Below are 27,779 nucleotides of genomic sequence, written 5' to 3' on the forward strand. Positions count from 1 at the left end.
CAGTCTGAAAATGACTATATGTTTCAAAGCTATTACTGGCATAAGGCCCTCCCCTCAGTAGCATTACTCAGTACATCTGCAAGAGAGATGTATATGCATGGATCAACTTCGCTTAATTCTGCATATATTTGACTATATATATAGTCTTCATATATTCATTCATCTACCAGGATCAGAGTACTTTGAACCCCCAAAGAAGGACTGGGTATGCTTTGCTCATATTAGATACTCATTAATTACCTAATGATCTTGAGTAAACCGATGTCTAGTAAACAACCAGAAGGAATAAAAAGATTTTTAATGATCTTACTGACTAGTGCTGGTTGAGATCAACATCTCAAGACGTTGTTCTCACTAGACTGACAGTTATAACCTTCACACTATTAATTAATCACTAAGTTAAATATGACTAAATGGGAAGGAGAAGGTAGCAACATAATTTTACTATAAAACAAGAAAAATCTCTGCCTATCTGTGTCATCTATGGCAAACTCCGGCCGTGTTGGAGAGTCTCTCCCACATGGACTAACGAACCAGCCATTTCACAAAATACCACAGAAATCAGTGTTCAGGTTCTTTAAGGTGTTGAAGTCTAAATCCACTAATGTTTTCTACTTTAGAAGATTCTGGTCTTGAAATCTTACACTTGGTGGGGCAGGATAATAAAGAAAATTGTAAGAGAAACTTCAAGTTAATATATTAACACTTGCAGTGCTAATACACACACACACACACACACACACACAAGAAAACAGAGAGGGCTAAAGAAGAAAATGGATTAAGTGACCAAGGGACAGAAAAGTGAAATTTATACCGAGGAATTCCTTTTTTTTAAAAAGTTCAGCACCTGAGCTAGTATCTGTTGCCAATCTTCTTTTTTTCTTCTTCTTCTTCTTCCCAAAGCCCCCCAATGCATAGTTGTATATTCTAGTTGCATATCCTTCTGGTTGTGCTATATGGGACGCCACCTCAGCATGGCCTGATGAGTGGTGCCATGTCCACGCCCAGGATCCAAACCAGCAAAACTCTGGGCCGCCCAAATGGAGCACGTGAATTTACCCACTCACCCACGGGGCCGGTCCCGTACTGAGGATTTCTTTCCCTTTCCAGTTTCAGTTCTGGTGTTTAAAGCAGCACCTCTGAGCAGGCGTAGCTCAGCTGACCCCACAGTCCCTTCAAAGAGTTGGAGGTACACTGCAACAATTTTCACTGCCACCCTTGCTTGGAATTCACCGCAAACAATAGACGAAGGGGAGAAAAAAGCTTCCATTTTGTTTTGTTTTTTTAAGAGGAAAAAAGGAGGAACAGAGTATTTGATAAAATGTCAACTTTCAGCTTTCCTCCCCAAGATAAACTTGTGATATTATTTTTAGCTACTTTTTTTTTGAGGAAGATCATCCCTGAACTAACATCTGCTGCCAATCCTCCTCTTTTTGCTGAGGAAGACTGGCCCTGAGCTAACATCTGTGCCCATCTTCCTCTACCTCATACGTGGGATGCCTGCCACAGAGTGGTTGGACAAGCAGTGTGTAGGTCCGCACCCAGGATCTGAACCAGCAAACCCCAGGCCGTTGAAGCGGAATGTTCGAACTTAACTGCTGCACTACCAGGCCGGCCCCTTTAGCTCTTTTTAATACAATTTTTTTTGCCTTTAAAAATCAGGCATTATACTTTATACCTTTTTGTATATACTATATTTTAAAAATTCGTCTCAGTTTTTTAAAACCTTACTAAAAGTACTGCTCAATAGAAAGGTATACTAGAACCTGAGGTTCCAAATCAGGAGCCAAGGGCTGAATCTGGCCAAGACCTGTTTTGTTTGGACAGCACAATGTTTTGTTTTGCTTTTAAACTGTAATCTGAATGCCTTCAGGCGGGATACGCACTCTCCAATTAGCCAGAGTCACCACTATTTTCCTTACAGTAAATGAGTGTTCTTTAAAACCAAAGAAATTGGAATCCTCATACACTGCTGGTGGGAAAGTTAAATGGTGCAGCTGCTCTGGAAAACAGTCTGGCAGTTCCTCACAATGTTAAGCACGGAGTTATCCCATGACCCAGCAATTCCACTCCTAGATATCTACCTAACAGAAATGAAAACATATGCCCCCACAAAGACTTGCACACAACCATTCACAGCGGCATTATTCATAACAGCCAAAAAGTGGAAACAACCCAAATACCCATCAACTGATGAATGGATAAACAAAACAATACAATGAAATACTACTCCATCATAAAAAGGAATGAAGTACAGATAAATCCTACAACATGGATAAACCTCAAAAACATTACGCCAAGTAAAAGAGGCCAACCACAGAAGAGCACGTATTGTATGATTTCACTTATACGAAATGTCCAGAATACACAAATCTCAAATCTACAGAAACAGAAAGTAGATTAAGAGGATAAAACAAATATCATAAAATTAGATAATGGTGCTGGCTACACCACGGTAAATAAAAACCTTGAATTGTTCACTTTAAAGGGGTGAATTACATGGTATGTATATCTCAGTAAAGTAGTTAAAAATAAACACACCAAAGACATCCATTCAGTTCTTAGATCTTGTGAATTACATTAATCCCTAAATTTGGTTCTGAAATTGTGGTCTGAGGATTCCGGGGGATCCCCTAGAGCTTTTCAGTGGGTTTTGAGGTCAGAACTATTTTCATAATACTGAGACATTTTTGCCTTTTTCACTGTGTCGATATTTGCACTGATGGTGCAAAAGCAAAGATGGGTCAAACTCCTGGCACCTTTGGCACAGTGACACAAAAGTATACTGATTACTGGTAGTCACTGCACTCTTCATCGCCACATACCTGCAGCAAAAAAAATCTTTTCACTTCAGAAGGTCCTCAATAAGGAATAAAAATTATTAATTTTCTTCAATCTTGACTCTTGAGCACACATCTTTTTAATACTATTCGTGACGAAATGGGAAGCAGCTATGAAGTGCTTCAGCTGCATACTAAAATATAAAAAGCGTGACTGAATGAGCCGTGGGCCAAACTAGTCACTTATGTACTAGAACAGCACTTTCACTGGAAACAACTGTCAGTTCCTATGGGAAAATGCATTCTCATTTCCAAACTCACCTATACATAACTTTTCAAACACAACTCTTTCACAAAGTGGAGGCTGCCACTCTCCATGGAAAATCACACCTTACTTCCTTTTAAAACACATTTTAAGTATCTCAATTAACTTTTTAGCCAGTTAGCAGGGAAGGACTGTTGGTGGGTAGAGGAGAGAATGAGGCAAAAAAACAGGCTAAGAAACTATTTTGCCCTATCATTGGTGACAGGCTAACTAGCATTAACATTTGATTATAGGATAAAATGTTAATAAGTTTTAAGATATAATTCAAACAAAAAAGGCTGCAAGATTTATTTAGTTCTTTAAAAGGGGACTGTTGTACATCATGGTACTATTGTAATAGTTACAAAAGGGACTTAAAGTGCTCCTAAATGCTAAGATCAAACTTTGAGAATTACTCCTGTAAAAATTTACTAAGAATAGATAACGAATCAGTCATTTATTAGCCCTAAAATATGATTTGTAAATATGTTGCTGATGAAGATTTGGAAAACCCCAAGGACCAATCTAGAAAATTAAAGTGATTGAGAGCAAAAACATAATTCCAAAAATACATTTAATTGTACTAGTAGTATAAGCAGTGTGGCTCTGCATGAGAAAAGAAATAGACCAACCCTCTCAGTGTGTATCCAGTACTACACATATAAGAAAAAGACTGCTCTAGTCACTACAGTGTTCGAGTAGTGTTGAGGAATACAAAGAGTTCGTCCTTAGTCTTTCCCATGTTTGCTAAAACATCCCTTTGTTCTTACCCTGTGTTCACAACTAATGTTTTGATCTGGCTTCCCAAGTTGGTTGATACTAAGAAGTAGAAGCCTGGATGGCAAGGATTAATATTTTATTCACTGTAAACATAAAATTAGAGTTATAGCTCTCTAATGGATGTCATGTTAGTCCCTAAGAGCCCCATCAACTTTGGGCAAACTAGAGAAAATAAAGTTTCTGACTTTGCAAAGCTGAAATTTTTATAGAACTAGGTAATTTCGTGATAGGCACATAATAGTCAAGGATTGAACTAAATATATTTTGGTTTTAAAAAATTTTACTTTATGAAATTATAGCTCACTAAATATACCATGGACTACAACTTAAATACAGGCCATAATAACAATAACAGTAATACTCAGAGTAACAGCTAACATTTATGTAAGGTTCACTATATACCAGGCACTGCCATTTTACATATTTTAACTCATTTAATCCTCCTAACAACCTACAGGCAGGTACTGTTATAATCTCCACTTCAGAGATCAATAAACTGAGGCAGAGGAAATCTAAGTAACTTGCTCCATATCACACATGTTACGTGGTAGAGCTGAGATTCAACCCAGGATGTCTGGCTCCAAAGGAAAGGTTCTTAATCTCTTCTTAGCCTTGTGTTATCAATTTTCTGAATTTTAAGTATCTTATTTTTCAAAACAGTTTTGAAATTCCATATATAGCACAGCAAAAATGTCTCTTGAATCCCCATGATTAAGCTGTTAAACTGGGAATGGTTTACCCACTCATTTAACCATGGCTTCTGTCAGTTGTAATAAGCACAAATATCAAATCACAAAATTTTCAGACATTAACGCAAAATTAATCAGAAAAATACATAAATCATTGTTTTAAAATTTACATATGTTCACTTTCAAAGTATACTAACTTGAATTAAGTACACACACAAAATTAGTCAGTTTTAGATTAACAGAATTGGATACTATTTTAAAAGCAAGGATATTGCAGCTTTTAAAGGAAAAATATTAATTTGAGCCTTTCTGACTATAATTTAAACAGACTCAAATCACTTACGTGTTAGTTTCAAATCCCTGGCTCTCCGGTTACACAGAGAGCTCCTATCAAACCATCACTCGCCCTATGGATTAGTCATTACACAAGGCGGACTGTGATTAACCTCATGTCATATAAGACAGCTTTTAATTTGTGCTTTCCTCCCTATTTTTCCACAAATTTAATCAAATCAACATGTACCGCTGGACTGCTACATTCCAAAATTTCTATTTTGTCTTTTCACCCTGATATTATATTAAAAGAAAACGCACTTCTCATGAGGTGGTCTTTTGTGATACTAGTAACGTTTTTGTTTTTTATCTGGGTGCCAGTTATAGGAGTGTGATCAACTTATGAAAATTCATCAAGCTGTATACACTTTTGTATATTTTACATGTCTATATTATATTATTGTATATTACAAGCTTCAACAAAAGCTATATGTCTTAACTTCACCAAAAACCATTACATACCAACCTTATTGGCAGCTGTCACTTTTAAAAGTTTTTTAAAAGTACTCTATAGCACTGAGTAATACTCAATTTATATTTTCAGCATATGGGAAAAAAAGAGCCAATCCAAGATATTCTACAGAACCAAAAAGTGCTATTTAATTCTTTCACAAATCCCTGAGACTCAAAGATCTCAAAAGGAAAGAAAACATATTCTTTAGCTTCTATGTGCTCATTTTATTCTCACAACAACCCTATCATGTAGATACTATTACACATTTGTGGCAGACTGTGTTCTCCAACGACAGCCACAATACATATCCCACCCCAAAAGCTTTTCTTTACGTGACACTGACGTTCCTCCACTGAGAGATAAGCCTATGTTTCCACTTCTTGATACTGTGTAGAACTTTCCACCAGCCTTGAGCAAGAAGATGCGACAGAAGTGATGCTGCATGACTCCCAAGGTTAGGACACCAAAGGCAATACTGCTTCCGCCCGGCTTTCTCACTCTCTCAAAACACTTGCCCTTGGAACCTGCCACCAGATTATGAGTAGGTATTCTGCCCACAGCCCCAGCTGCATCTCCAGCCAATAGGCAGCATCAACTACCAGACGCGGGTGACCAAGCCTTCTCCAGATGATCCCAGCCCCCAGCCTTCAAGTCTTCCAGCTAGAGCCCAGGCAGTCGGAGCAGAGACAGGCCATTCCTGCCGTGCCCTGTCTGAAGTGACCCACAGAAACCATGAGATAATAAATGACTGTTGTTGTTTTAAGCCACTAAGACTTTGAGGAAATTGGTTATGCAGCAATAGTAAACTAAAACACTTCATAAATAAGGAACACAGGTAGGCAACCATGCTGGCAAGTGGCAAAGCCAGAAGCGGAATCCAAGTCAGTCTACATATGAAGCCCATACTCTTTCTACCATAGGATACTGCCTCCAACTCTCTTCTGAGGTGCCCACATTTCCAAATAAAGCAATAGTCCCCAGACTGAACATTCTAAAAGCAATAAACGGCCGCCAAAATTAATTATTTCAATTAATACTCAGAACAATAAGTAATTCAATTAACAGGCTCAAAATCCTAGCAAGATTTTTGACACAGCTATACCCTTCACACCCTAATGACATCATATCTCATAGTACCTATGAGATCTTAAAATCTCATATCCTAGAGATGCTTAAGAAATATCTCTACATCGATAACAATAAACCTGATAATTTACAGAACACTTTACAAAGCACTTTAACAATCACTAATTCGATCTGCAGAAAACACCTCTGTGAGACTGGTAAGATGGGCATCATACAGATGAGGCTCAAAAAAGTTAAAAATAACTAGCTACAATAACATAGTTAAATAGGGATTCAATTTCAGATTTGCTGACTCCAAGTCCAGTGGTCTTTTCAACTCAATCCAACTCAACTTGAAAGCACATTTATGGAGTGCCTTCTGTATGTATTTCCATATACAGCACTGTTTCTACAAGTATTTGTGAAGTATCTACTTTGTGCAAAACATCACGGCAGGCACTTTCTAGTTTGTGCTCTCCACTTCCAGGGTCAGTACAAAAACATCTCTGATATGGCTGATCTCTCCAAAAAGCCAGTCTTTCCCCATTTTGACCCATTTTTTCCCCACTTTGACCCATTCTGTCTACACTGCCAACTAACAACTTTTCCTATACTATCTCTTAATCACAATATTCAAAGATTGTCAAAGATGACATCCTACCCATAAAAATACAGGCCAAATTTCCTTGTCTGCCTTCAAGGTCTTCTGTAATCTGATCCCAGCTTATTTAATTAAATAAACTTCCCTGCACTTACCAAGAAAAATCAAGTTAATCTCTTCCTTCTTCCTCAAATTCACTTTCTCCACACCTCCTTGCCCTCCCTTTTAACATTCATACTATCATCCAAACCCAGAAGTGATGCTCAAGGATTCACCCTCAACCCCTGACAGATAGTCCCTCCAAGATCTTAAAATCTACTGTGGAGCTACAATTAACGACCCAAAGCAATATATAATAATTCAATTCCGTAGTACAGATTATAGCTTACATGGAATGCCTTCAGGAAGAGAGCAGCACTTGAAGTGTGCCCTGCCTGACAGACAGGATTCAAATTAGCAGAAGTAAAAGCAACTCAAGCTGAAGAACAACCTAAAAGTCTTTCCTTCTACCTCACTTCTTCCCCTTTACCTCTTAGCTAACTCTCCAGCTGGGACCATCTCCTTCAAGAAGCCTTCCTCAGTTATTTCACAACCTAACCTAAGCTCTCTTCTCTGAGCTTCTAATACAGTTACTGGCTATGACACTCATTCTGGCACTTAGTTATTCCACATTATAGACCTCATCTCTAGATGGTAAGCATTCAGGATTTGCTGCGCTGAACTCAATTCAGCAGCCATTGTTGCTTTCAGTCATTTAAAACTCCATTGATCATAACACTGTTTCTTAACTTACCGGGCATCTCCTTTGGCAAGATTAGTATTTACAGGATTAAGAATAACCTTGTTTGCATCCACATCCACCACACATTTGGTATGTAAGTCAACTTCTGCAGGGAAAAAAAAAGACAGGAAAAAGACATTTTTTAAAGTAACGTTTCAGAAAAAGCATTTGACAAAAATTCAACACTCTTTCATGATAAAAATACTCAGCAAACTAGGAATAGAAGAGAACTTCCTCAATCTAATAAGGTGCATCTACAAAAACCTGCAGCTAACATCATGCTTAATGGTGAAAGACTGAACACTTGGTCTCTAACATCAGGAACAAGACCGGGATGTCTACTGCCACAACTTCTGTTCAACACTGTACTAGGAGTTCTGCTCAGGGCAGCCCGGCAAGAGAAACAAATAAAAGGTATCCAGATCGGAAAGAAAGAAGTAAAACTCTCTCTACTTGTAGATGATATGATCTGTATACAGAAAATCCTAAGAAATCTGCTAAAAAACTATTAGAATAAACAAGTCATGCAAAGCTGTAGGATACAAGATCAACATACAAAAATCAGTTGTGTTTCTACACACCAGCAATGAAATACCCAGAAGTTGAGAAAATAATTTCATTTATAACATGAAAAAGATTTAAATACTTAGGAATAAATTTAAAGATTTTTTTTTCCTTTTTCTCCCCAAAGCCCCCCGGTACACAGTTGTATATTTTTAGTTGTGGGTCCTTCTAGCTGTGGCATGTGGGACACCGCCTCAGTGTGACCTGATGAGCGGTGCCATGTCCACGCCCAGGATCCGAACCGGCGAAACCCTGGGCCACCGAAGCAGAGCATGTGAACTTAACCACTCAGCCATGGGGTCGGCCCCCAGGAATAAATTTAAAAGAAGTACAAGACTTGTATGTTGAACATTCTAAAACACTTTTGAAAGAAATTAAAAACTTAAACAAATGGAAAGACATCTTATGTTCATAAATTGAAAGACTTAATATTGTTAAGATGGGGGCCGGCCCAGTGGTGCAGTGGGTAAGTGCGCACGTTCCACTTCGGTGGCCGGGGATTCCCCAGCTTGGATCCCAGGTGTAAACATGACACCACTTGGCAAGCCATGCTGTGGTAGGCGTCCCACATATAAAGTAGAGGAGGATGGGCATGGATATTACCTCAGGGCCAGCCTTCCTCAGCAAAAAGAGGAAGATTGGCCGCAGATGTTAGCTCAGGGCTAATCTTCCTCAAAAAAAAAAAAAAATACTGCTAAGATGGAAATACTCCCCAAATTGGTCTACAAGATTCAGGGCAATCCCTATCAAAATCCCAGCTGGCTTTTTTTTTTTCAAAAATTAACAAGACAAGCTGATCCTAAAATCTACATGGAAATGCACAAGACCGAGAATAACCAAAACAATCTTGAAAAAGACAAACAAAATAAAAGACTATACTCACCAATTTCAAACTTACTACAAAGATCAAGTAATTAAGATAGTGTAGTACCACTAGAAGGATGGAAGGACAGACATAAAGAGCAACAGAACAGAGTCCAGAAATATACCGTCACATTTGTGGTCAACTGACTTTGACAATGGTGTCAAGACAATCCAATGGGGAAAGTACAGTCTTTTCAACAAATGGTGGTGGGACAACTGGATATCCACATGCAAAAGAATAAACACCATACACAAAAATTAAGTCCAATCGATCACAGACATACATATGTAAGAGCTAAAACTATAAAACTCTTAGAAGAAAACATAAGGATAAATCCACATAACCTTGGGTTAGGAATGGTTTCTTAGACACCAAAAGCACAAGCAACAAAAGAAAAAAATAAATTGAAAGTCATCAAAAGGAAAATCTTTTGTGCTTCAAAGGACACCATCAAGAGAGTAAAAGACAAGCCACAAAATCAAACAAATATTTGTAAGTCATATATCGATAATAAGGGACTTGCATCAGAAAATATAAAGAACTCTCACAACCCAATAATTTTATTATAGACAGGGGCCAGCCCTGTGGCATAGTGGTTAAGTCTGGTGCATTCTACTTCAGCAGCCTCGGTTCATGAGTTTGGATCCAGGGCGTGTACCCACACCACTCTTCAGTCATGCTGTGGTGGCAACCAACATATAAAGTAGAGGAAGACTGGTAAAGGTGTTAGCTCAGGGAAAATCTTACTCAAGCAAAAAAAAGGGGAAGATTGGCAACAGATGTTAGCTCAGGGCTAATCTTCCTCAGCAAAAATAAAATAAAATAAAAATGATTGTGCTGATAGTTGCACAGCTGTGTGAGTATAATAAAAACCAGTGAATTGGCTTAACTGTATGGTACGTGAATTATCTCTCAAAGCTATTTACAAAAAACGTAGAGGCCACATAATGTTTATGTTCTCATATTTTTATATTCTTGTATTTTTCTGACCCAAAGTATGAAACTGTTTCTGTTTGCCTTATCTCCACTACCAAAAGATAAGCTCTAAGGAAAGGAGCTGCACTACATTGGAGTTATTTTCTATTTCCCAAAGAACCTTGGCCAAAGATCAATGTCATACTTATTATAATTTAAGAGTATTTCCACTGCCAGGAAAGGTCATTTCTTTTTTCATTTTACTTTATATAACTGAAACAAATGCAAAAACAACAACAAAAACAAAAATTTTCCTCCATGTACCTGCCACAACTTAACTTTTCTCATATAAGTTATTCTACATTTGTTCTCAAAGATACATTCTAGAAATATAAAAAAACTGAGTGGTCTTTTAGCCAATACATTTTTCAGACAAAGAGAACTGAAAGAAAACTGTAGAGCAATGTTTTACTCAGGTCTGGAAGACCAACCCCGAAAAGGCCACAGTTCCACTGTGGTCGACCAGCACTAGAGTCTATCTGTACGGCTTTGTGTCTAAACCCACCCTAGACCGTCACAGAAACGCTGCAAGAAACTCTCAGCCTCACTGCAAAAACTTTTCAAACACCCAATTTTACTTCTTCCTTTCCTTAGGCCCAGAGCTAAGCAAGTTTGCAATCATCAGACTCTGTTACTCTTACTCCTTAATGGTTTCTGATCACATTGTATTGGCTGGCCCCTTACAGTCAAATCTGTATCATACACAAATGCATTATCAACTCTCCGGAAACTGTACTGTGACTCAGAATCCACTATGCCACCACCCACCACAAAGTTAGTTATTAGTTTCTTGCAGGAACATTTGGTCTGAGCAGAGGAGCTGCATGCATAGCTCTTTATGCAGAAGTATACATCTAGAATGCAAACCTGAAAAGCTGCAAATCAAATATTTTCCCCAGTAAGTGCTCTGCCTTCATTTCAAATGATCTTTAATTGAGAAAGGATCCAAACATTTTCCTTCATTTGTGTGCTTTCTCCCTATCCTCTTCACAGCTCCTCCCTCCTCCGTCTCACGTCTTCATCAGATACAACTAATAATTTGGAAGCATTAAGTGGCATGATTAAGGAACCAATCCCTGGAAAATCCTATATGATACAAAGAATCACCTAATATCTAATCTACCCAACCTAAACTCATTTTGTCCTAAAGACTGCAACTTACAAATGTTCCTGAATCTAACACTCGCCAAAAGCGGCATTTAAAATAGAAACAACTATCTTCACTTCTTTATTAGCTTCTTTATTAGCTCAGTTTTTGTAATCAAAATTCCTACCCCAACTCTGCTGACTGATGGATACATATTAATAGAAGACTTTTCACAAGACTGTTTAGAATATGGGTGGAACATCTAGGACACACACCCAAGCAAATAAATGCAATGAGATTTGATGAGTTTAAGGGTCAGATGTCTGAAAAGTATTTTAATATAAAATGCTATAGCTAGTATACCATCAAATGTTACTAACTGGTTGAATTAAATTATACTCCTACAAGATTCTAAACGTGACACTTTCTCCATAGAAAACTTCTTGTGCCATACTGCTTAGAAAGCAAAGCAGTGATTAAATAGCAGTAACAAACTTAGGCTTTAAAGTTAACCCAAATTTTAAAAATTTAAAAAAAAATTTTTTTTAAACACCTAACAAAAATCCGAAAGATAAACAGCTTCCTCTTAGTTTGGAACAATACTTAGATTAAAAAGATAAGGACCTAGCTGCTATGCATTGCCTTTGCAAAAATAGCATTCAAATACACCCATATTCACAGCAGCATTACTCACAACAGACAAAAGGGGGAAGCAACCCAAGTGTCCATCAATGACTGAATAAACAAAATGTGGTGTGTGTGTGTATATACATATATATATATATACACACACACACATACACATTCAGTGGAATATTATTCAGCCTTAAAAAGGAATGAAATTCTGCTAAAACATGGATGAACCTTGAAGATATTCTGCTAAGTTAAATAAGCCAGTTACAAAAGGACAAATACTGTATGATTCCACTTACATGAGGTACCTAGAGTAGTCAAATTCATAGAGAAAGAAAGTAGGATGGTGGTTGCCAGGGGCTGGGCTGAAGAGGCAACAGGGGAGGTAGTTTCATGGGTAAGGAGTTTCAGTTTTGCAAGATAAAAAAAGTTCTAGAGATGAATGGTGGTGATGCTTGTACGACAATGTGAATGTACTTAACGCCACTGAACTGGACACTTAAAAGTGGTTTAAGAGGGTAAATTTTATGTTATGTAAACTTTACCACAATAAAAAAATAGTACTAAATACTCATCATTATTATAACAAGTAACACACGGACAACAGTTTATTCCTAGTAAAGTCTAAAACAATGAGATTGGGATTTAATTAGAACTATGTCTAAAAACCAATAAAAAACCGGAGTGATCTTAGTGTTCAGTAATACTGTAAGCTTATGTCATGACTAACCAAGCTTTATAGTCCTCAGAACCATGAATGCTTTGATGTGTCCATGAGTCCTTAGAAAAAAGAAATTTACTCCACTAACAATAAAGACCCCGTATTATTTCCCAAACAGGATGCTTTTCTAGGTGAAGTTCCTCAAGATGAGTACCGAAACATCTACAGCTGACAATTCAGCTTATTCAGCCAGCAAATTAGTCACCTGTAGAAGTGAACAATAATTTGAAACAAGTCTTTCTTCAGTGCATAAATCAGCTATGACTCACTCCTCAATGACATCACAGCAAGAGACGGGCAGGGCCTGAGAGACTCCCCTTACATAACTCCTGTTCCGTGTGGGGAAACGCATCACTCTCAGTGTGGACAAAACCATTCTGAGCTGCCCATTTAGTAATCTGCTTTTCTAATTCTCCAGATAATTAATAACAATTTTCACACAAACCCTACTACTCAGAAATATAATTGTACCTCCCTTTACCTACCAGTCATGTTTCTAAAAAGCTAACTATGACTTACTCTTAAATTCACAAGGGTCCATTTTTAAAAGGAAGATAGTAAATTACCTGTAAGATTCACACTGTGATTAAATTGCAAACTCTGCATGCTATATATGGTTCTATCGTCAACTAATTTGTGTCACATGCCTAATACTTCTACGTGTCTATGCATGCTCATATGAATAAAATATTCATCACTAATATTTGACGTATGAAGGACTTGTTTTCCCAACTACAGTACAATACTCTTATTGGCAGAATACAGAATATGACTTACACTTCTTTACTAATAAGTTGCTTGGGACTTCCTTGAGGCCACTGACCCAGGGAGGAAATAAATTATGTGATGCCACACAGGGAGACAAGCAAACTGGTAGTATGCTTTCCAGTAAGAGATATATAAGATATCCTAATCACCTATTTTTATATTTTACCAGTGAACACAAAAATCTATTCAGTAAATAAAAATATAATAACTGAGGGGAAGCAGGCAGGAGGAGAGCAAAAAGGGTAAAGGGACACATATGTATGGTGACAAACAGAAACTAGATATAATAATGTACATCTGAAATTTACACAACATTATAAACCAATGTGACCTCAATAAAATAATTTTAAAAATATATATAAGTAACTGAGCTCATGGGACCGGCCCCGTGGCCGAGTGGTTAAGTTCACGTGCTCCGCTTTGGCGGTCCAGGGTTTCACTGGTTTGGATCCTGGGCGCAGACATGGCACCGCTCCTCAGGCCATCCCACATGCCACAACCAGAAGGACCTACAACTAAAATATACAACTATGTACTGGGGGAACTTGGGGAGAAAAAGCAAGAAAAAAGAAGATTGGCAACAGTTGTTAGCCCAGGTGCCAATCATTAAGGAAAAAAAAAGTAACTGAGCTCTAATATGGCTAAAGAAAAGATTGAGGAACGAAGGAAGATTCAAAACAGTACGCCTGATAAGGAGAAAAGAGGTCATAAGATGAAAATAATTAAAATAATCTATGTGGCCCAAAACATAAACGTGTATATTCAAGAAACTAATCAAATTCAGAAGACTAGGAAATAAGTATTTAAAAACTTAGAAGGCAAAACCAGAATAGCCAAAACAATCTTGAAAGAGAAGAACAAAGTAGAAAGACTACACTCAAACTTACTAAAAAGCTACAGTAATCAAGAGAGTGTGGTACTAACATAAGGATAGACACATAAATCAATAGAACAGGACTGAGAGTCCGGAAATATACCATCTGGTTTATAGTCAACTGATTTTCAACAAGGGTGCCAAGACAATCCAATGGGGGACGTACAGTCTTTTCAACAAATGGTGCTGGGACAATTGGATATCCACATGCAAAAGACTGAAATTGGACCTCTACCTCACATCACATTCAAAAATTAACTCCAAATGGATCAAAGATCTAAATGTAAGAGCTAAAACTATAAAACTCTTAGAAGAAAACATAGGCATAAATCCACATGATGTTGGGTTAGGTGATTGCTTCTTAGCTATAGCATCAAAAGCACAAGCAACAAAAGAAAAAAATAGATAAATGGGACCACATCAAAATGAAAAATTTTTGTGCTTCAAAGAACACTGTTGAGAATAAAAAGGCAACCCACAAAACCAAGATAAAATCTGCAAATCATATATCTGATAAGGGACTGGTGTCCAGAATATATTAAGAACTCTTACAACCCAATAATAAAAGACAACTCAATTTTTAAAATAAGTATAGGGTTTGAATAAAGATCTTTCCAAAGATATGCAAATGGCCAATAAGCACATGAAAAGATGCTCAAATCATTAGACTTGGGGAAATGCAAATCAAAATTACAATGAGATACCACTTCACAGCCCCTAGGATGGCAATAATCAAAAAGACAGACAACAAACGTGTTGGTGTGGACATGGAGAAATTGGAAGCTTCATACACTGTTGGTGGGAATGTAAAACAGTGCAGTTACTTTGGAAAACTATTTAGCAGTTTCTCAAAAGTTAGAGTTACTATATAACCCAGCAATTCCACTTATACGGATATACATATCCAAGAGAATGAAAATATACATCCACACAAAAATTTACATATAAATGTTCACAGCAGCATTATTTATAATAATCAAAAAGTGGAAACAAGCCAAATGCCCATCAACTGATGAACGGGTAAACAAAAGATGGCATCTCCATATCACAAAATATTATTCAGCTTTAAACAAAATGAAGTATTGATGCACGCTACAACATGGATAAATCCTGACTACATTATGCCAAGTGAAAGACGTCAGATACAAAAGTCCACATATTGTATAATTCCATTTATATGAAATGTCCAGAATAGGCAAATCCATAGAGACAAGAAGTAGATTAGTGGTTGCCAGGGGCTGAGGGGAGGGTGGAGCGTGTAGGAGTAGGGGGTGGCTGGAGAGTAATACTAATGGGAGAATCTTTCTTTGGGATGATGAAAATGTTCTGGAATTGGATAGTGGTGATAGCTGTACAGTTCTGCAAATACACTAAAAGCCATTGAATTGTACACTTTTCATATGTGAAAAATATCTTTAAAAAAAACTTGGGAGGAATGACCTCACTGCTCTCAAGAGATATAAAATACAGTTAGAGTCCTTCAACCACATTTCTAAATACTCACTACTCTGAAGATCCCAGCCAACCCACTTCTTCTTGTTCTCAATTAATAACCTCATACTTGGGCCAGCCCCATGGCCGAGTGATTAAGTTCACGTGCTCTGTTTCCGCGGCCCAGGGTTTTGCCAGGTTCAGATCCTGGGCGCAGACACGGCACCGCTCACTGGGCCACGCTGAGGCAGCATCCCACATGCCACAACTAGAAGGACCCACAACTAAAAAAATATACAACTATGTACTGGGGGTATTTGGGGAGAAAAAGGAAAAATAAAATCTTTCAAAAAAAAACCTCATAATCTATCTCATCAAGAAAATTAAGCACTCCAGGGTCTTCCCATTATATAATTATCCTCTTCTCATATTTCAAAATTTTCCCTCTCCTACTGGCTCTTTCTCTCTGTCTATAACAATACTCAACATCTTCTCCCAGACTCAAAAAAAGAAAAAAAAGGCCTCTTCCTAACTACGCTTTTAGATTCCACTCCTTACCCTTCCCTTCTACACGGAGTGTTTTGAAAGAATATTCATGTATACTCACTGTCTCCATATTGGCATGCCCACTTATTTCTCAGCCCACTACCAACACACCAACACTAATTCATTCAGTCAAAAGTATGCTCCTGAAAATTACCATTGACTGCCAAGATGCCAAATCCACTGACTGCAACTCAGCGTTATCACAGCCTACACGCCACTCCTGGGAGATCTGACTACTGACCATTCCTTCCTTGACACCTTTTCCTCCCTGGGCTTCCACAATACTTTCACCTGCTTCTCCTTCTGTCTCTCTTCTTGGCCTCTGTGACCTCCTCCTTCACACACGGCTTAATTTGGTGTTCTGTCTTTTAAATATAGTAATAACTCCCAAATGAAAATGTATCTCCAGTCCCTTAGTTTCAGACTCACATATATAACAGCCTTCTGGATCCATCCACTTGGCTGCACTTCAGACACCTAAAACTCAACAAGTCTGCTACATTTCTTACATGGATGCACTATATCTTATTCATAGTAGTAGGTGCAGGGTATGGCACATGATAAGCACTGACTAAATATCGTTGAATGTGCAAGAATAGAACTCATCATTTCCCACACCTGCACCCTTAAACTTGCTTCTCCTATCCTTCTGATCTCAGTTAATGACACCAGCATTCACTCACTTAGTTATCTAAATCATCAGCTTTGCAGTCTTCCTACATTTCCTAAATTTCAGTTGCTTTCATACCACCTTGACACATTCTTGCTGGGTATATCTAGAACGCAAGATGCTCTTTACCCAGCCCATCTCTCAGGAATGTGTTTGCAGCCAGCAACCTTGAGATAAAAAGTCTTCCTTGAGGACAAACAGCAGGCTTGCTTACTACTTAAAAGCAATGGATTCCCCAAGCTCAGTGTTCCTCAGAGGCAACACAAACCCCAGTGTTTGCACAGCATCCATCTGGACCCCTCCACGGCACTCCCGTGGGATTTGCAGGCAAGGGGAAGTGCTCACACAGATGCTGTGCCATGAGTAAGTCCTCTGACCCAGAAGTCCTATGTCTTCTACCAGCATGCATGAAACAAATAACAACCTAACTTATTAGCTTATAAGCAGGGTAAAGACACATAGATTACCTTCCTAAATCATCACTTTAACAGTGTCACTACTCTACTCAAAAACCTAGAGTCATTGTACTCCTCAAACCATGTTCGAGACTCTTCTGAATCTGCCTGTACCTCACCTAAATAACTTCACATGCCTCCACCCCCCACATACCTCTCCATTTCAGTAAGGCCAACTTCCATCACTCTTCTCATCCCTCACTCCCTGTACTCTTCCAGCTTTTCCATGAAAGCACAGAATTTAAGGGCTGGGGCTCTCAAGTTGAACAGCCTAGGTTTCAATCCTGTGTCTCCACTTGACAGTTATGTGATTTGGGGCAGGTTGCTAAGCTTGTCTAAGTTCCCCTTTTCTCATCTGTAAAATGGAGTTACAGTGTAAATGCTTCCTAGCATTGTTGTGCGGATTAACTGAAATAATCTAGTTCAGTGTTTGGGACCATGTCAGCGCACAGTAACCTCTCAATAACTGTTACTTATACAGATACCGTCTCCTTCCTGCTGTCTGAATTTTTACAGCTAACTTCCTCACTGTTCTTGCAAATGTCTTGCTAATTCCTACATCAACGTTTTCCTAATTCCAACAACTCATGTTATGCACCCCACCTGCCATACCTTCCTCCCTGCCCACTGTCTTCAACTCATTCCTCATCATTCTCAAGTCCCACCCCCATTTCTTTAATTCATAATGCACCATCATCATTACACCGTGTACACGTATTCTTATAATTGACTCGCCTGTGCATCTCTTATTACCAATAAGACAGTGAGCTCCTTTGGTCAAAGATCACGACTTATGCTTCTCGTGTATCTTGCACATCTTTGAAAATTATGTAAACTCAGGAACACAAGATTCCTTTAAAGATCATCATGTCCAATACAGTAGTAAAAGCACAGGCTTTAATGGCAAAGTAGGTGAATTCAGGGTCCAAAATACTGGTTTTGTAATTCTGGGAGTTACTTAACCCCTCTGAGATTCTGTTAAATAATAATTCTATAACTACCTTTCAAAGTTTTCTTTGAAGAATGAAATAAGGTATAAAAAGTACCAAACTGGGGCCGGCCCAGTGGCATAGTGGTTAAATGCGCCTGCTCCACTTCGGTGGCCCAGGGTTTGCTGGTTCAGATCCCAGGTGTAGACCTACACACCACTCACCAAGCCATGCTGTGGAGGCATCCCACATACAAAACAGAGCAAGATTGGCACAGATGTTAGCTCAGCAACAATCTTCCTCAAGCAAAAAGAGGAGGATTGGCAACAGATGTTAGCTCAAGGCCAATTTTCCTCACCAAAAAAAAAAAGTACCAAATTCTGTAGCTCACAAATAGAAAGCTCCCAAAAAGTAGCTATTATTTTTCCTTCAATCAACACGTGATGAATTGCATGGGTTAATTACAATCTTTTAAAGATACCTACAGCTTCTGAGAATTAAAGTCCAAAACCAATTAAATCATGGATTGTGTCCCATAGACCAGTTAGTTTCACACACTTCCCCACAGATTACACTGCTCATCTTTGCCAAGTGTTTTTAAGAACATGCTTTGTTGAACACAAGGGAACCTGATCAGCAAGCACAGAGGTCAATAATAAATCCATTTCCACTCAATACAATCTCACATCTCAATTCATCTGCTTACCAAATAGTTTCATCAGTGGTTTCTTTCATCTTCAGAATTTAAGAAGTGGAAAAGTTAGACATTTGTCATTGTTTTATGAAGGTGAGGGGGTAAAAGTAAATGCCAATTCAAACAAATTTTATTTTATTTTATACACTTGTACTTTCTTCTCCAAAAGCCTCTGGCCCTATGCATATAAATCCCAATTTCAGTCAGAGTTGACAGCAGAAACAAAACAATGTTGTAAGAGATGTGTCTCATTCTCCATCAGATGGTAGTAAAACAAGTACCTTCTGTTTTAGAAAATATGTTAGAAATTTCCATCCACAGTCATCCTTAACTCCAACATCAGCGATCTCTCTGAGGAGGCTTAACCACCACCAATGGTCTCAGGTCAAAAACTCCTTCCTGTTCCAGATTCTCCCACCCTCCCCCACCTTTCATTTCCTACAGATTAGCTGTGTCTTTGCTGACTGCCTAGGTCCTCTAAGCTTCCTCCTACCTCAGCTTTACCTGGTCTCTTGATTCACATGTACTTGGTTTTGTGCAGCCTCCTCCCTCTTCCTATTCGCAGGGCCTCAGCTTTACCACGCACTCCTAAATGTTGCTCAGCTGTGCCCTCAATCAGCCCTCTGCCCAGGCTTTTCCACCTTGCCCTGAGATCTGGCAATCTTCTCCTTTGTGCTTGCGTCTAAGACCCACACGAAGATCTAAAACACTAAACAGAACCCCTGGACCAGCCACCCTGAACCCAGACTTCTGGGCCTAGCGTTCAGGGCTCCCGGTAGTTTCACCTCGGCTTTGTAATATCATCCTTTCCTAGGCAACCTCACAGAAGCCTCCTTTCTGGGAGGCTCATCTTGTCTCTGCTGTCTCAACTTGCCCGGCTCTTTGGAGTCTCTCTGTGCCTTTGCTCTCAGGCCATCCTTCCTCCTCAAAGAACCATGTTCTCCCTGCCCTCCCACCCTGCATCCGTTCCAGCTGGAAGCTTCCTTCCTCCAAGTCTAACCAAAGTTCTCCCGCTCCAGAGAAGCCTTCCCTAATCACCAGGTTGAAGGGATTTTTCACACCTCCAAACTCCTGTACCTCCCTGGCACTTCGTAACCAGCAATCTGCTATAGGTGTTGACCTTTTAATCTTATCTTTCACATGACAGTCATTTCCTCATGAGCATGAAGCATAAAGCACACTTTAAAAACCTGAATACTAGACAACACTAAGAAGGTTTTAGGAAATAAAATTCCCCCAAGAAGAACAATCAATCTCATTTTTTCACGTTTTTTTCTAGCCCTTGCCCATTCCTGTTTACATTCTTACACAGCAATAATCATACTAGTAGATTCAATCACACAGTTACATATACCATTTTACACTCTGCTTTTTCTGCTAACACAGGAAACAGTCTTCCTTAGCAAATGATTTTGACTTCCATCATTTTTAATGGCTATATAATAGTGTTTCCACTGAGATACTAGATTGTGATTTATTTAAGCACTGACTTCCATTAGACATCACGTTCTTCTTGCGTCTTTCACTGCATCAAGTGTCGTAAAATGCAAAGTAAACCCTCGAGAAATACCTGTTGAAATAAATTTATTGTCTATGCTTCCTAACACCTAAAATAGCCCGTTTCACAGTTTTCCTCTCGGCTAAATTTCTATTATAATTTCTGGTTTCATCACCTGAAGCTAGGTAGATATAGCAAAGGAATTTGCCAAACAGCTTTTATATAGATTTCTTTATTTTAGTAGTTGATCTTATACATATTTAAACATGGGAAGCCCCTTGAGCAAAAGGCAATAAGATCCCATACTAATATAAGCTAGACACCTGGCAGGCACCCAATAAATAGTAAACATTTTTTAAACCATCTAAAGTTATAAAACATCAAACTCCTGAACAGGAGAATGTCACCGATCTAGCTAGTACCATCAATTATGCTTGTAAAACTTTCGGCTCATTTAATAATTAGACTGGTTAATAATGTATGAAGGGGTGTTCTTTACAGTATAGAGAACAGAAGCAGAGTTGCCTGGTAAGTGGTACAAGCCTGAAAGACAACATGAAAAGACAGACAATATCCACAAACAGAACTTCCAGGCCTCATGACAATACAGATTTCCCCCTTTTCTTTAGCTTGTTTAAGTTCATATTTCACATGAAGAGAAGCAAAAATAAAAGTTGTAATATTAAAACTATGTAAAATTATATACACATGTGAATCCAAAGTGGAATGGAAATAAGAAAATGAGAGTGTGAGATGTTAAGATGGAAGGATATTGGAGACTTTTCCCTTTTTACAGTCTGTTAGTATAATGCTAAAATGTATAACAAGAAAAATACTCCTGACAAAAGCATATTAGCCATCACAACTCTTGCTATTATTGATTTAGGGCCTAATGCTTAGTGTTCGGTTGACTAAGTTTCCCAAACCCACCTATAATTTAGCAAAAAAGACTGAAAAGCTCTTACTTTCATGACAAATGTTAAATAATAAACCAAGTAACTACCTTAACACCTAAGCACAGCCACATACTGAATAACATGAAGAACTAATGGGACACTAGGAGCTTCTTGCAAATTTCAGATTTTCTTCAAAAAGTAGCTAATGTGATTCCAAATATCAGAGTCTATACAGTAAAACTACACCATCCCAGTAACCCATTCTCATCTCAGTCTTACTTGTGAAGAGTGATTTCTGAGGTTGCTTCCTGCACTAATATGCTAAAAGAAAAACACTTATAACCAAAAGTTTACCATTTGTCATAATTATATATCTTTACTTAATATATTAATTTTCCCAGAAGTAATAATTGATCAAAGTAATATGATTCTTTTCAAAATTACTGGAAAGGAATATGGTCTTGTTTCAGCCTTTTTAAACAACTCTAGTTTAAAAATCACCAGCTTATAACTCCACTACACTGTATTCCATAGTAACTTCTACATTTATGTAAATGACTATTTCATGACAAAATAGAAATAGAATCAATTTTAATTATCTGTGGTAATCACTGAAAAAAGAAGTCCTTGTGCGTTCAGGAAATATAAGGTTAGGTAAGAGATGGCACTAAATGAATGAGGAGGCAGTTTACCACAAATAATGTACTTCTATTTATAGGGTAATAGATCTATGTGTAAACCCTAATTTTAAAATGAGTTCAGCGAAAGAAACAGCTAACATCCATACCGCAGCTAAAATTATTATTCTATGCACCCCTCGAAACCGATACTGACAATTATTACAACCTAATTAATGACAATATTCAAGTAAAAAGTACAGTATTTCCCCTCAAAAACTGGAACCCATGGTGGGAGGGGAAGAGGGAAAGATTTTAATGATCTGAGATAGGTGTTTTGCGGTGGTTAGTTAGCTTGCCTCTTTTTAGCACTGACATTTCCAAGGTTTTTGTGAAAAGGAAGTTTTAAGAATGTGCTGAAATCATGCTTTCAGAATCAAACCCCAGATAAGTAGTGTTTTATGCGTCTTGTTTTTTAGATTTTTGTTAATCATTGTCATGGTAATAAACTTGAGAAGAATGGAAATAAAGATGCCTGAACACTTAAGAACAGAAGCTTCTGAAAACTTTCAGAGGTCACCTACGTTTTTTCATTTTGTCAGAGCATGACACTAGCGAGGCAAGACTGAGGACCCAAAACGCGCACTAGTTTAAGTTCTTAGCAAAAAACTCTTCTATGTCACCCAGCAGCCTTAAACAGACCTAGCAGGTACAGGAGGAATCGCCAACTCCTATATAAGACGTAACTCCGAGAGAAGAGATAAACCAACTTCCAAGAGAAAACACCAACTAACAAAGCACATGTCAACTGGTTGATCTGCATATCTCAATATATATAAAAGACAGAAAAGAAAAACTGGAAAAACAACTCATAATTTCTACGTACACTTAAACAACACTTGATTACAAAAAGAGAAGTCGCAAAAACGACTCAGAAAATTATTCCGGTACTTAAACATGATTCTGGTCAGTTAACAGCCTTATATCAACCAAAAAGTCATCTCCTGGGACTATAATAGCGACCCAAATAATACAATAAGATAACCTTGTATAGAAAGTGTTTTCAAATATATTGTCTTGTTTAAAGCAACTTGCCCAGTCACGCTGCTAGTTAAGTATGGAAGTGAAGGCGCAGCCCACCTTCTCCTCGGACTTCAAGTTAGGGCTCTCTCCATTCCATTTGACTGTCTAAAGAGGATTTAAAATGTACTCCGTTTATCTGCTTTCTCTACCCTCCCTGCAGAAGGGAGAGAATGTCTGAAAGATACAATTTCACAAGAATCTTGGCACTTAAAGTATTTATTGTTGAGAGATGACGAATATGACTTCAAGCAAAACTTTCTCAACAGTCAAAAAAAGTGGGTGGGGGGGTGTATCTCTTCTGCCCAACTTCAATCAAAGTATTTATAACTCTTTATGACCGTCCAGGTTAAAGGAACATAAAGTGAAAGACCAAGATGAGGGATTTTTGCACTTCAGTGCTTTCTCAGGAGGAGTAAACCAAAATCCCTGCCATTTTTCCTGCTGCGGGCCACAAAAGTGCACGGTTGGGGCGACCGGGCCAGAGACGTGGGGCCTCGGGAACCCTGGCTGTCCCGGCCGGGCCGGAGGGGTGAGGACCCAAGGGGCGGGGGCTGCTCTGACAGCTGGAGAGGCGGGAGCGGGGGGGGCGCAGGCACGGGACGCGGGGCAGGGGTGGGAGCAGGAGGAGGAAGCGAGCCGCGGCGGGGGACGAGGGCGCCCTCCTGGAAGGGCAGGGGAGGCGAGAGGGCGAAAGGGCGTGGGGCGGGGCGGGTGCGCCGGCGGAAGGGCAGCGGGCCGGGACCTGGGGCCCGCGACGCCCCGGGACGCGGTGCGGGCGAGGGGAGGGGCGTCCCGCACAGGCGGGCGTGGGGGACAACGTTTCGGGGCGCGCGGGCCGCCCTCTCTCCCGGACGCGGACTCCAGGGGCGGGGCCGGCCGGACCCCACCCGCCGGGCGCGGGGAAGGGAAGGGCGCGCCAGGCACCTGCCGCCTCCGCCGCGGCGGCCTCTGGGGGGTCGGCTCTCACCTCTTCGGTTCATGGGCCGGATCCGGACGGCCACTTTCACTTTGGAGTCCCCCATCCTGAAGCTGCCGAGACTCTCGCTCGGCTTCCGTCTGCCGCGGCCACCGGGCAACTCTTCGGGACTGACCGGGAGGGAGGGGGCTACGGGCGGGAGGGGCGGGGGCCAGGGGCGGGGCCTGTGGGGGCGGGGCCGGCCGCGGGGGCTCCCGGCGCTCCCCGCTGCATGACGGGACTTGTAGTCCCTGAAGGTGGTCGTGGGGAGGGCGGCGGTAAAGGGGTTGGGGCCGGAGACCTCAGGACACGCTTCGCTCTCTGGGACTTGTAAATGCCCCTCTGCCTCTACACCATTCTTAGTCTCTCATTTGGTACTGAGATGTAAGCTGTGGATGAGCTGATAGCTCACCTGAAAACAAACAATTAAGTAGATGGTATTGGACACCTTGCAACCTATTCGTTCTCATTTCCTGCCAGTCTGGCTCAAGTTGTTTCCTCCGCCTGGATTGTCCTCCGGCCTTGTTTGCTGAAATCGTCTTTCAAGACAAGTCAAAAGTTACCCTTCTGGAAGTCTTTATACATCCACAGGTTTTATAGAGCCACCCTGTGCCCAGCTTCCAGGCAAGACCTTGGTCTCTGGAACCAATCTGTGTTCAAATCCCGCCTCAGCACTTTCCAGCTATGTGACACCTGGCAAGTGATTTGACTGTTCTGTGCTTGTCTTTTCCATATGTAAGATGGAGACAATGATAGTGCCTACTTCGTAGGATACTGTGAGGCTTAAATGAGTGAATTCATGTAAAGTTCTTAAAAACTTCCGGGCACATAGAAAGTGCCCAATCAATGTTAGTCATTGTTTTTACTCTGTTGTAGCATTTATGCTGCAACTATTTCTGTCTCTCTGATCACGTATTTTTTTAAGCCATATCTTACTTATGTGTGTAGCCTAGCCTGTAGTAGAAACCCAGTAACATTTATTGCATGAATGAATGAATGAATGAATGAAACCACACTAAAACTAGCTCTTTATTTTATTTTTAATTTTTTTTTTTTTGAGGATGATCAGCCCTGAGCTAACATCTGCTGCCAATCCTCCTCTTTTTGCTGAGGAAGTCTGGCCCTGAGCTAACATCCATGCCCATCTTCCTCTACTTTATATGTGGGATGCCTGCCACAGCATGGCTTGATGAGCGGTGCCATGTCCGAACCCGGGATCAGAACTGGCCAAACCCGGGCCTCCGAAGGGGAATGTGTGAACTTAACCGCTGCACCACCGGGCCGGCCCCAAAACTAGGTCTTTGTTAAGCGCAAGCAGAGACTGCTAACTGGTGGCCTGTGGGCAAGATGTGGCCTGAAAATATGTTCTGTTTGACCCAACAGTATTGACTAATGCATGAAAATCAGGAGATTTTCACATGCAAGACTGGGCCTACATTACGTATTGGAAATATGGATTGGAGCTGAATAGCAGCGGCCACTTTTATAAGACAGCAGGTCTCTGGGGTTCACCATAGCCCTTCTCCAGTTTGCTTTACCACACCATCTGCTTAGATCCCATGGGTTTGTGACACTCGCTTGGATATGTTTAAGTGATAGCACAGAACTCAGAACCATTTACAGATGAGTAAATACAGAAAGCTGGCAAGACTTGCCCTTTTACCAACCACCCTATTGTTGAAAGAGCTTCAATACAGAGTTGTAAAAAGGTTAAAAACACCTTTAAGAGGATATAATTCTGACACCACAACATGGATGAACTTTGAAGACGTTATACAGAGTGAAAGAAACCAGACACAAAAAAACCCTGTATGGTTCCACTTATATGAGGTTCCTAGAATAGTGAAATTCATAAAGACAGAAAGTAGAATGGTGATTGCCGGGGGCTGGGAGGAGGGGGAATAGGGAGTAAGGGTTTAATAAATACAGAGTTTGAGTTTGGGAAGGTAAAGTTCTGGAGATGGATGATGGTGATGGTTGCACAGCATTGTGAATGTCCTTAATGCCATTGAACTGTACACTTAAAAATGGTTAAAATAGTAAATTGATATTATGTATATTTTACCACAATAATTTTAAAAAACGTTAAAAATAGAAAATGCTACTCCAGAAGGCAGTCTTTAAAATAAGGGAATTTCTTTCTTAGGGGCACTTCCTCTGAGGTTTCAGGAGGGCCTTCTCAGCTGGAGAAGCAGTAAATTTTAATACAGTGTGGGGGACTAGAATTGGCCACCCCAAGATATGTCTCTTTGGCATGAGGATTATTTTGGCTGGAGACTTTTAAAAACTGCAGACATGAGAGAAACTCTGAAAAGTAGAATTTACTTACCCTTTGTTAAGAGATAGTTACATTTGTAAAGGAAATCTCCATCTGTAAAGGTGTCTCCCTCTCTGTACCAGGAAGAAGGGGGATGACCTTATCTCTAGAAACTCTTATCAATACAGAAGGCAAGGACTTAAATCTGCATAATAACCTTACTCTTGTTTACTGTATTTTTATGGTAATCTCCCATAACTGACTCTCCCTACCCCCAACATCCTCCTTTGTCTTTAGCTGAGGGTGGTATTTAAGGAGAGAGCTTCTGAAATTTTGGCGAGTTTCTCAGTTTGCCTGAGCCTCTCCCTTGTATACATGTTATAAAGCTTTGTTTAATTTTCTCCTGTTATTCTGTCTCATGTCAATTTAATTTGTTGTTCTGCCAGAAGGACCCAGAGTGGGTAGAGGAAATGTCCTCCTCCCCTACAACAGTAAGTCTTGTAATTTTCACAGCCCAATAAAGTAAACAAAAAAAACAAGGAGAAGCAATTTAGGATTGCCAGCTTTTTAATTTTACCAAGTAAGTTCTTTAAAAACTATTGCACACAACGTTTGCTATCTATTATCACTATCATTCTTTAAAAAAAATAATAAAGTCATAGAGGATATATTTTTATATTGAAATCATGTGCTTGACGGAAAACCTTACTACTGTCCTTTTGCTCTTATTTAGTGTAAAAAAACTTTCGTCATGGCCCCTGGACTGATTACTAGAGGTGGGTGCTCTGGTCTTAATATTTCCTAATAACCATCTCAGCACGTTCAGGTTATAACAAATAAGCGTTTGCAGTGTACCCAGGTTCCTAGGCATCCATTCTTCCCTTTTTTCTCTTTTATAACCTGGCAAATTTTGTTTCTAAAAGGCATGCTCTGAGGATAGCTTGAATCTAGCTTTCTAAACAGAGGTGAGGCAGGCAGGAAAAGCGATGGCTCAGTTTCTATGGAAACGTTGTATATTTAAATTTAAGCTCAAATTTCAGAGAGGAGAAAGCCCCTAAGGAGTTGAAGGAGGGGGTATTATTAATAGGGAAGAGGCGAGGACTTTCTCTAAAGTTCTAAAACCATTTAAATTGCCCTGGAAACATCTGATTGGGAGAAAATGGTGGTAGCTTTCCCAAGGACCATGGGGAAAAACCCCTGTGGGCTCTTCTCCCTTTTGACTTCTGCTCACACGAACCTCTCTCTTTTGACTTCTGCAATAAAGCAGCTCCTGGCCCCTGGGCTTCTTAGAAAAGAGAGCCTGAGACTAGAAATGCCTTCTCTTCCCGTGGGGACCCTTCCTGAGAGGAGAGAGAGACAGCTGAGATGGAGTTACCACCTGCAGCCCAGGAGCCTGGGGGCTTTCACACCAGGTAAGAAGAGAGCCACCTAGTCACCACGCTGGGGGCTGGCTCAGGCTTCCAAGGGAGTGAGG

At 39.8% G+C, this 27,779-nt stretch overlaps 1 protein-coding gene across 4 annotated transcripts in view; it reads right to left on the reverse strand.

The window, feature by feature from the left end:
- The window catches only part of KIF13B (kinesin family member 13B), a 188,661-nt gene extending 164,461 nt beyond the window's left edge, over nt 1-24,200 (reverse strand). For all 4 annotated transcript variants that reach the window (XM_023636228.2, XM_023636226.2, XM_023636227.2 and 1 more), the window contains exons 1-2: nt 24,061-24,200; nt 7,800-7,893 (exon numbers count right to left, since the gene is read on the reverse strand). In XM_023636228.2, coding sequence (XP_023491996.2) covers nt 7,800-7,893; nt 24,061-24,115 — 149 coding nt within the window. In that variant the 5' untranslated portion in view covers nt 24,116-24,200. The remainder of the gene's footprint in view (nt 1-7,799; nt 7,894-24,060) is intronic.
- Nucleotides 24,201-27,779: the final 3,579 nt, after the last annotated feature.

Source organism: Equus caballus, chromosome 2 (assembly GCF_041296265.1).
Source record: "Equus caballus isolate H_3958 breed thoroughbred chromosome 2, TB-T2T, whole genome shotgun sequence".
Lineage (NCBI taxonomy): Eukaryota > Metazoa > Chordata > Mammalia > Perissodactyla > Equidae > Equus > Equus caballus.